This window comes from Betta splendens, chromosome 14 (genome assembly GCF_900634795.4).
Source record: "Betta splendens chromosome 14, fBetSpl5.4, whole genome shotgun sequence".
NCBI classification, from domain to species: domain Eukaryota; kingdom Metazoa; phylum Chordata; class Actinopteri; order Anabantiformes; family Osphronemidae; genus Betta; species Betta splendens.
The window spans coordinates 8,716,742-8,727,329 of NC_040894.2; the positions used below are offsets into that span (position 1 = coordinate 8,716,742).

General features: G+C 45.7%; 2 protein-coding genes across 5 annotated transcripts; both read left to right on the forward strand.

Moving 5' to 3' along the window:
• Positions 1-160: 160 nt before the first annotated feature.
• inpp5kb (inositol polyphosphate-5-phosphatase Kb) lies at positions 161-6,062 on the forward strand. 4 transcript variants are annotated; one of them, XM_029174626.2, is made up of 14 exons: positions 161-276; positions 1,075-1,148; positions 2,581-2,685; positions 2,769-2,877; positions 3,030-3,146; positions 3,389-3,564; positions 3,630-3,741; positions 3,826-3,935; positions 4,020-4,046; positions 4,423-4,636; positions 4,705-4,842; positions 5,035-5,118; positions 5,223-5,327; positions 5,417-6,062. In XM_029174626.2, exons 2-14 carry the CDS (start codon positions 1,108-1,110, stop codon positions 5,489-5,491), a joined length of 1,413 nt encoding a protein of 470 aa, XP_029030459.1. In that variant the 5' UTR covers positions 161-276; positions 1,075-1,107; the 3' UTR covers positions 5,492-6,062. The 4 variants fall into 4 exon arrangements, with proteins under 4 accessions (XP_029030459.1, XP_029030460.1, XP_029030457.1 ...); XM_029174627.2 differs by having other exon boundaries at positions 165-276; positions 1,100-1,148; XM_029174624.3 differs by lacking the exons at positions 161-276; positions 1,075-1,148 and adding an exon at positions 1,230-2,454.
• Positions 6,063-6,330: 268 nt separating this feature from the next.
• Positions 6,331-10,578, forward strand: nle1 (notchless homolog 1 (Drosophila)). Its single transcript, XM_029174079.3, has 13 exons — positions 6,331-6,486; positions 7,054-7,211; positions 7,362-7,582; positions 7,735-7,814; positions 7,919-7,995; positions 8,081-8,178; positions 8,279-8,471; positions 8,564-8,699; positions 8,800-8,846; positions 8,928-9,130; positions 9,269-9,428; positions 9,520-9,590; positions 9,680-10,578. The coding sequence occupies exons 2-13, from the start codon at positions 7,074-7,076 to the stop codon at positions 9,690-9,692; spliced, it is 1,437 nt and encodes a 478-aa protein (XP_029029912.1). The 5' UTR covers positions 6,331-6,486; positions 7,054-7,073; the 3' UTR covers positions 9,693-10,578.
• Positions 10,579-10,588: the final 10 nt, after the last annotated feature.

The window sequence follows — 10,588 nt, forward strand, 5'->3', positions numbered from 1 at the left end:
ACCGAACAAACAGATGTCCATTCATGAAAAAGATAATGCTTTCTCACTGGGTCGTTAGCCAGCCTGGGATAAAAGCTTGATCCGATGCTATGCTTTAAGTCCGGAGCAGGCACCTTGCAACAAGAGGGGGAACAGCTGAGAACAAAGTGAGGGGGGGGGGGCAACAACGTGACTCGCTGCAGGGAAGCAGCTCTCAGCTCTTTGAGGTCTCTGTCATCGGTGAACGAGGGGTCTGCAGCGTTTTCTGGACCGCACAAGCGGGACACACACAGAAAGGTACTGTACAAACTGGATCACACAACGGGTTCTGCGGCTCCAAACATTAGCGCTAAACGCCTTCCTTCAGTTTGGGAACATGGCGTTCTGCTTTTTACACAAAGAGAATAACTTCCAGTGGGCTCCACGTGTCGCTGGGGTCTGTTGTAACTAAGTGGGCTGATGGGAGCAGGCATGCATCAAACACTAGACACCAGCTGATGAGAGACTTGTGTTCTGACAATGATGATGACTGTGTATTTTGTTCCTTGCCTGTATTTAAAACAATATCCACAAGCACAAGGATCAAACATGCACTTGTTTGTGAAACTGGTGAATGTTTATGTCAATGTGATATTATGTGATTAATAAGAACATAAATGAACTGTTTTGATGGCTGAAGTGGTGGATCAGTGATGCTCTGGGGCTGCTTTGTTTCCTCCAGAACCAGAAACACTGGGAGGCAAACGCATTCATTCAAGAATGCTGTGAGGAAGCCTCCACTTTGTGTGACATTAGTCCTTTAGATCATTTATTTCAATTTAATGGAAACAGAATCATTATTTGATGCCAGGGACCTCTTGATGAAGTTTTACTAGTGTTTTTGTTTTCCCATGTGCCCTTCAGGGCTCTGTCACTTTAACGTGGATTAGACATGATTACAAAGCAATTTCACAGATGACTTTCAGGCATCCCTGTCAGGTTGGGCTCCATCTAGTCTGTTTGTCTCAGGGTAAACTGAGTGGAACAGAGGAAATCATTAGTTGTTGGTGTGTGTGTGTGTGTGTGTGTGTGTGTGTGTCCTCCCGGCTGCTGAAGAGCGCGTGTTTGCGTTTCCCCACAGGGGAGAACATGACCACCGGAGGACCCCAGAGCGGCAGAGACGAGCTCAGGTGAGATCAGCTGGAGCTGCTCCTGCACAAAATGAAGCGATGATGGGAGAAAACAGAACGCGGAGTCTGTGGCACGTGCACGGTCGGGCCTCTGTAAGCGGATTTGATCTGGTTCTGTGCAGGGTGTTTGTGGGCTCTGTGGTGAAACCTCATGCTGGACCTGAACCCTGTTGTGATTATCCGCGCAAAACTCCTGGTTGCTAAAGAATGTGCCTAAGTCTCTGCATGTGACGCTGTTACATGACGCGTTGGGGAAGTGGGACGACCAGGATTAGCCTTTTATAATTAAAGGCCAGTCTGGTTATTATGTCTCTTTTTGCAGCAACAATTTATATTATGAATATTTATTGTTGTGTAAAAGAAGAGACTCATTTTGCACTGGTGGCTTTGTAATGTAGGTTTTCTAAACTAACTAACTAAAGAGTATGTTCTTTTAAAGCAGTGCACGTTGCTTCTTAACTCTAAATCTGTTATGTAAATGTTATTGAGCGCTCAGTTGTTCATAAAGAAAACCCAACAGGCCTTGGTCTGATCTTACAAAGATGCATTGACCCCCAGTGTCTGGTTTACAACAACAGCCTTTCATCTATAGACGCTGGAATGAGGCCAAACTAAGCTGATGCTATTGTGCGCTGAGAACGTGGGGGCTGCGTGTTCTGTCCGGCGTCTCTGCTGACGGACAGAACGCCGGCAGAAAACCCGCTCAGGGCTCTGAGGGGTCGGTCGGGCCTCACAGAGGTGGAGACAAACACGCAGGTTCACGTGCCTGCGCTTAAAGCCCGCGTCCGACCCCCTCTCGCCTGCATTCCCGACTCCAGTCCAGCGCTTCGTCAGGACGCGGACGCACTGTTTCACCCTGGTCAGTTCGGAGGAGCCGAAACAGAGGCCGCCTGAAGGATTCGGGGGGGGATTCGACTAACGAGGAACCCGGCCGTGTTACTTCCAGTGGCCCGAGCAGAGAGGAGGCCTCCCCGTCAGATGGCTGCTCCCAGACCAGCTGGAGACGCCTGAGGACGAATCGAGCCGCGGGCGTCGAATCAGCAGGAGGTCGCTCATTGTTTTGGGGAAGACCTCATCGGCGTGAGATGGAACCGCCGGCAGACGGTCCACGCGTGCGCTCGGACAGCGCCGGTAGCTCGGCGTCCCAGGGCTCCAGGACCAAAGTGCTGCTCCGCCAGCGCTTGTCCCAGCTGCTGACCTGCATAGAGGACATGAGCTCTGACGACGAGGCCAACGAGGAAGTGTCGCGCACGCTGGACGAAGCCTTTCAGCTCTGTGGACGCTTCGTCCCCACAGACGCATTCAGGTGGACGCAGCATTGAGTTCTTTGCGTGGAACAAAACTACTGAGCAGATTAAATTGGTGGTGGAAATAATTCTAAACTGATAAAAACAGTGTTTAATGATTCTTTCATCTCCATAAACGCTGACAGGCTGCACATAGTGACCTGGAACGTAGGCACAGCTGAGCCTCCTGAAGACGTGACCTCTCTGCTGACCCCCGACGTCCAACCCTCCACAGACCTTTATGTGATTGGGTAGGAAAAACAAACAGGTTCTGAAGCGATTGGGCACAAGAGATGCTGAATGTCCGCGCAACGTGTTGGTGTGTGTGTGTCAGCCTGCAGGAGGTGAGAGCCACGCCGCTCAAGTACATCTCAGACCTGCTGTCGGACGACTCCTGGAGCCACGCTTTCACAGACGCGCTGGCGCCCAGAGGCTTAGTGAAGGTGAGCGTGACAGTCTGCTCGTGTGTGTGTGTGTGTGTGTGTGTGTGTGTGTGTGTGTGTGTGTGTGTGTGTGTGTGTGTGTGTGTGTGTGTGTGTGTGTGTGTGTGTGTGTGTGTGTGTGTGTGTGGATAAACGATCTTTGCTTTGTTCAGGTGGCATCACTGAGGATGCAGGGTTTGCTCCTGCTCGTCTTTGCCAAACACCTTCACCTCCCCTTCATCAGGAACGTCCAGACCACCTACACCCGAACCGGCATCTTCGGCTACTGGGTAGGAAGTCGTACTGGGAGCACTGGTCGTAGACCATAACAATATTATTCACCTCTGCACACCAGAAATCCCACTTGCATCAGCTGCTGGAGGGCTTAAGCACGTTATGAAAGGCTCATTGTGCTTTGACAGAGTGCAAAACACAATGAAATATACAGAGTTAGGACAAATTAATTATTTAATTATCATTAAATAAATGATCCATTCAAACTGAGACCTGATCCGTCTCCTCTGTGTCACAGGGAAATAAAGGAGCAGTGTCCGTGCGTTTCTCCTTCTACGGCCACATGCTGTGTTTCCTCAACTGCCACCTGGCAGCGCACATGAACTACGCTCTGCAGCGCGTCGACGACTTCGAGTACATCCTGGAGACCCAAGACTTCGACCTGTTCGAGACGCCGCGGGTGCGCGACCACAGGTGAGCACACGGCGACGCGCCGGGCGCACGTGCGACGCGTGCTGACGCTGCGGCCTCTCTCGCAGGGCCGCGTTCTGCTTCGGGGACCTGAACTTCCGCATCGCCGACCACGGCCTGCACTTCCTCCGCTCGTCCATCGACAGCGGACGCCTCCACCTGCTGTGGGGCAAAGATCAGGTGGCGTGTGACGATGGGCGCGTGCACACAGGCCGGTGTTTGGCGGTTGCGGAGACTGTTTGACTGTGTTCCGTGTCCCTGCAGCTCATCTCCATGAAGAAGAAGGAGCCTTTCCTGCAGGAATTTGAGGAAGGGCCATTAAATTTTAAACCCACCTACAAGTTCACCAGAAACTCTGACACATATGACACCAGGTAAAGTACATACAGAGCAGCCCACCTCCCAAACAGGCACCCAGACTACATGTGTGATCCTGTTTTCATTCCAATTCTGCACAGCTCTTCAAAGACATGGTTGGGTTTTAAGTAAGACATCCTCCGTTATTTCCTGTTGCATGCCCCACACTATCTCGCATATGAATTTCAGGCATGAGCTGCAAATTCATTAAACCTCAGACAACTCCCTCGTACCCAGCACCGCTTCCTGCATAATGCTTGTGCTGCGTCTTATAGCAGATGCTCGTATACGTAGCTGTGATGCACTGTCAGATGTTCTAGTTGACTCTCGTCACAGCCTGTGGTAGAACAGCACTATAGACACATGTCTATGTGGGCATGTGTGTCTGGTTTGTGTTATCTAACAACACAGGCTCCAGTACATTCACATTAGAATAACACCAACAGCTGTCATGTACTTTTACAGGAGTAGTCTGGTGGTAAATATCGCCCATTCTTTATTCAGTGGCAAGAAAAGGAAACCCGCTTGGACTGATCGCGTGCTCTGGCGCATAAAACCCAAAAGTCCACCTTCAGACGAGGAGGACGAGAAGGCGTCGACGTCTACTGACGACGGACTGGATGAATACCCGCTTCTGGTCACGCAGGAGAAGTACACAAGCGACATGAGCTACGGAGTCAGTGATCACAAGCCTGTCGTTGCAACCTTCAGCCTGGAGGTGAGAGCCATTCACTGTGGGACTCAAAGACTTTGATTTGTGCTGAGAAGGTTTGTGACTTTTGACAGCTGAGGAAGTACTTTGACACACAACTGGTGCACGTGTCCTCTGTGGGAGTGTGGAGCGCTGACCAAGACGCTCAGCTGAACTACACCATCCAACAGGACTTCCTGTCCTCCACGTGGGACTGGATCGGCCTGTACAAGGTTCGGAGAAAAGCACTGAGGGAAAAACTATATTGTAAAAAGCCTGTAGTGTAAATAATACAATTATTATCTTATTTGTTATAGGTGAGTTTGAACTTGGTTATACTGTCTTTAAATACTGCATGTTTTATGTGGTGTCTTGTTGTGTTGTGATCCCATATAAAATTGATTTGAATGGTTCTTTCCCTGCAGATGGGATTTAAAAGTGCATCAGATTACGAAACCTTTGTTTGGGTTAGAGAGGTCGATCTGCCAGAGATAAATGAACTTATACAGGTAAAACGCATGACAGACACGTGATTGTGATTTGAAATGCTTCGCAAATGTTCTATGAATGGATTCTTCTTCAGTGTACACTTGTGTGTGTGTTGTGGCTGCAGCTATCTATACATAAGGATGAGATCCCTGCTCTCGGTGGAGAGTATGTTTTGGGCTACTACAGTACAAACCTGCAAAGCCTCATTGGCCTTAGTGATAACTTCCATGTGAGTCCTAATTATTTATCATTAACATCATGTTAAGATTACAATATTTATATTACACAAAAGCTTGATCTTTATTTTTGATCTTACAGATCCTGGAGTCAAAGTCCGCTGTTGCAGACAACCTTGTTCCTGACAACGTGAATGGGCTCAACAAACTAGAATAAATCGTCTATTGTGCCACTTTATTTTCCGTTACCACGCAAATCCACAGAGAATTGATTCAGGCTTGAAAGCACCAAGATTAACTCATCATCCAATTGATCGATGCCAGGTGGAAGACCACTTGGCCTTTAAGTAATGCTTTTCAGTGTGTACTAATACACATGAAGATACACATAAAATTGAATTTGTTGTTGCAGACTTTTTCCATTTATCATAGTTTATTGATATAATTGGTAACTGACCAAATTGTTTACTGGAAGCAGAAGATACATTAAAACACATATCAAACAACCAAGCAGTGCAGGTTAGAGCAGCCCCTGTCAAATAGTACCTAGCAAAAGTACACTTTTATGTACTAGTTTGGTGTATTTTAGTGCCTTTGCATTTCAAGCGTATGAACAATCTGCCAATCATGAGGAATTGTTGTAGAGAAGATTCTTTGTTTATGCAGGCTGTTTTAATTTGTTGCTTTCAGAAGCGTGTACCTTTAATGTGAATGTCTACAGTTTCCTGGACCATGTATTGCTTTAAAATGTGCAAATGTGTAATGCTCAATAAATCTCATGAATATTGTGTCTTAGACTTAATAGACTTATAATATAACAGGATTATTTATTATCTTGCTAAACACATCTGGTGAAAGTAGTGGGATCCAGAAAACTTCTGTTCCAATACAAAACAATGACATAAAACAAAGAAACAATGTCAAAATTTCTTTTCTTTGTGTATGTGGAGTAAACTTGTGTTGTTTGGATCACAAAGTTCGCATTGCGGGTTGAGGAATGGGTTCTTTCTTTTCACATTCATCGTGAGAAATGCTACACACAAGAGTCATCACCAGTTGAATTGGAAACGCTTCCTGGCTTCGCTCTCCCAGAATCCTTTGCGGCTCTGTGCTCAGTGTTGACATCTTTAGCCGGTTAGAGCATCTTTCGTTCAATAGACTCTTCGGTGGGATACACGTGGGGAGTTTAAACACATCCTTACGTCGCTAAAGGTAAAGGTTTATCACTTTTTGGTCGCGCTGTATTGTGATATACTGTTGAGGCGGTGGTGTAAAAACATTACAGTTAGTCTACTGACCTGTGGACGCTACTGAAATAAATAATGCGTCCAAAACCGTGGCTAGCACTGGGCTAGCTAAATTAGCCTCGTTGCTTGTCAACGTTGACTAGTAGTTAACCTCAAATAAAACGCGTTAAGGTTAACGTCGTGTCTTAGGAGTTGACTCCTGGAAAAAGTAAAGATGACAATGTGGGTTTGCCGTGTGTTGTTCACTGTTTTTGTTTTAGGCTAACACAAGGCTATATTAGTTTGGCTAGTGTTAGCTGAATGTGGTCGTAGGATAACTGGATAGTTTGGGCTATCAGTGATACATTACCCATCAACCAAACAAAAACACGTTAATTCGTTATAAGATTCAATATCTGCAGTATCTTTTAGGTTATAACGGTACTGTTCTTCAGAGACACTGAAAAACTCGCATCAGCAATGTCCAGGAACTTCGGCGATATTATTTGAGTAAATACGTATATTTTGTTTATAGCTGTGTTTGTTTCGTTAGATTTAAAACCAAAATTCAGGATGACAAGTGAGAACGTGGAACGGCTGCTGATCCAGTTCCAGGATGAGAACGGGGAGATTCTGGGTTCACCCTTTGACGTGCCTGTGGACATCACTGCAGACAAGCTACAGCTGGTCTGCAATGCGCTGCTACAGCAGGTGACAAGCTCACATTAGGCGTTGTACATTTTACACAATTAATGTATTTAGTTAAAATAATAACAAATGATTTACCAAAATGGACCCTATATCTGTATTTTAATGTTATACCAAGTGAAATGACCTGTTGTTTATTGTTGCTCAATGCAGGAAGATCCAGTACCTCTGGCATTTTTTGTGTGCGGGGAGGTCGAGGTAGTATCCAGTCTGGAGTCGAGTGTGAAGACTCTTGACTTCGAAACAGAAAAAGTCCTTCCAGTTGTTTACCAGCCTCAGGCTGTGTTCAGGGTTCGAGCTGTGGCCCGCTGTACCAGCACCCTACAGGGACACACAGAAGCTGTCATCTCCACTGCTTTCAGTCCCACTGGCAAGTGAGTAACTCTTACTATAAAGTTTCTATTGCGCTTTGCATGGATTCAGCTGTCCGTCAGCACCACAACAAGCTAGGGAGGCATGCAGATGGTGTAGGTACAGTAGGTCAGTGTCTGCTGTTAATAAATACAACTAATCTTGTGTGGTGTAGATATCTGGCCAGCGGTTCTGGTGATACAACAGTGCGTTTTTGGGACTTGATGACTGAGACACCCCATCACACTGCCAGAGGTAAATATAGTCCTGTAGAATAGCCTAGTCTGTTGTTCTTTAAGATATAAATCACCAATTAATATCTTTAGAAAGTATTTAACCTGTGTTCTGCTGGATTTAAGGACACACACACTGGGTATTGAGCATTGCCTGGTCACCTGACGGCAAAAAGCTGGCTTCAGGTTGCAAGAACAGTCAGGTATGCTTCTAAGCGATACATCTGATTTGTAAGTTTAAACTCAATGTCATGACATACAATGTGTTTTGCTGTGATTCACTCGTAGATATGTCTTTGGGATCCAGAAACCGGTGCACAGATTGGGAAGACTTTGACAGGACACACCAAGTGGATCACCTGGCTCTGCTGGGAACCTCTCCACTCGTCAGTGCTCAATTATTGTATTCATTCAATTCTGTGCTGATTTGCTTTACTAATTTAGATTTGCTGTATTCAATTGACAACTGCTTCTACTCCTTGCCAGAAACCCAGAGTGCCGCTTCTTGGCCAGTAGCTCTAAGGATGGCTCCATTCGTATCTGGGACACTGTCTTGGGACGCTGTGATAAGATCATGACTGGACACACCCAGTCAGTCACCTGTGTGAAGTGGGGAGGAGATGGACTTCTCTACACCTCTTCCCATGATAGGACAGTCAAAGTCTGGAGAGCCAAAGACGTATGTTTGTGTCTGACAGAACAGTAATAAGAAAGAAGAGATGTTTGTGTAGTAAAGCTGCTCTAAATGTGTGTTCATGTCTGTGGGTGTAGGGTGTGCAGTGTAGGACTCTGCAGGGTCATGCACACTGGGTGAACACACTTGCTCTTAGCACAGATTATGTCCTCCGCACCGGCGCATTCGAACCAGCAACTGCCACAGTCAACCCCCAGGACCTCAGAGGATCATGTAAGGGCCTCCATTTTTTGATGAGGGGGGGGGCAGTGTGGATGTTTCCAGATGTTTTTATTTAACAAGTGTTTTTTGTTTTGTTTTTTTTTAATCTCAGTGGCAGAGCTGAAGGAGAGAGCATTGCAGAGATATAATAAAGTCAAGGTAAGTTAATGTGATGTCTGTAAATGAAGATTTGAAGAAGAAGTGTCCGTCATCACTCTTAATCTAATTCTAATGCTGCAGGGCTCCGCGGCAGAACTTTTGGTGTCTGGCTCAGATGATTTCACCTTGTTCCTGTGGAACCCTGCACAAGACAAAAAGCCTTTGGCCAGGATGACAGGCCACCAGGCTCTGGTCAATGAAGTTCTCTTCTCACCAGACACCAGGCTCCTTGCTTCTGCATCTTTTGATAAATCCATAAAAATCTGGGATGGGCGCACTGGAAAGTAAGACGTGTCAACCATAATAATGAACCAATAATGCTGTATCTGCATGCAGTTTTACTGTTGGCCAGGTGGTGGTGGTGTAAACACAAGATTAGCGGTGTAATATTTTTGTTTGGCTGCTTGTCTGTATGCCCACAGGTACTTGATGTCACTGCGTGGCCATGTGGCATCTGTGTATCAGGTGGCGTGGTCAGCAGACAGCAGGTTGCTGGTGAGTGGCAGCAGCGACAGCACACTTAAAGTCTGGGACATCAAGACAGGCAAACTTAACATGGACCTACCTGGACACGCTGATGAGGTAAAGGAAGAGAGACTATTCAGGAAATGTGCTGACTCGTCTCTGTTCTTTGTTGAATGATTTTTCCGCTGTTGCCTGCTTTCTGTTCCAGGTTTTTGCAGTTGACTGGAGTCCTGATGGACAAAGAGTGGCCAGTGGTGGGAAAGACAAATGTCTCAGAATGCAAGTCATACTGTCACACACGTTTTTTATAGTTGTAATAGTGTTTCCTCAAAGCTAACTTGCTGCACCATTGTGCTATGTATTTCTAGATGGAGAAGATAACCACACGCTGCTCCACCTTGTTTATGACGAGATTCACATCCTCCTAATGTTACATTACGTGACGGAGAAAAGGTGACCGACCTGTAACTACTCCCATGTTCAACTTTGTCATACTGTCAACAGTGATATTGTGTCATGGTCCATGATGCTAATGCCACTTTCTTTCAACCCCATTTATATTAATGATTTAAGACCTTAAAGGTGTTTAGTTGAGTGGGAATTTAAAATGCAAAAGCTAAAAATAATAAGATCATCAACCCATGCAGGTTTGTGCCACAACACATGAAGCACTGTGTTTATGATTACATAAGCTAATGCTTTAGTGGATACTGACTGTAGCTCAAAGACATGACATAAGACACCTACATAATCATATTGAGGGTTTAAAATGATTTAACCAGCCCTTCCGTAAAAGCAGGATTTGTTCCCTCATTTACCTTAAGCCTCGCTACATGAGCTATAAACTGTCCTGTGACAGGTGGACGGCCGAGGCAACAGGTGGGAGCGCTAATGCCTTCCTCTGTGATGTTAATGCTGACGATGCTCACCCTCTGCCTTCAGCCTTTAATCTCCTGTCCCACAGAACGCAAAGCCTCAACCTGCCGTTTTTGTGTCGGGTGAAGGCAAGTGTCATCCACACTGACTAATAAGTATGTACATACACGATATGTACAGTGCCTATTCTCAGTTTATGATTTGATCAAACAACTTCAAGTGTTTCAAGTTAAAAAGAATTAGGCGTCACTATTGTTTTAAGGCCTGTGGGCAAATTGTTGAGTAAAGTTGAGTGATTCTTGTAATGATGCAAAAGGAATATTCAAAAAAAGGTATTAAACAAGTTAATGTTTAATGGTATTTCCTGTAAATTAAAATGGTGGATACAATGTATGAAAGTG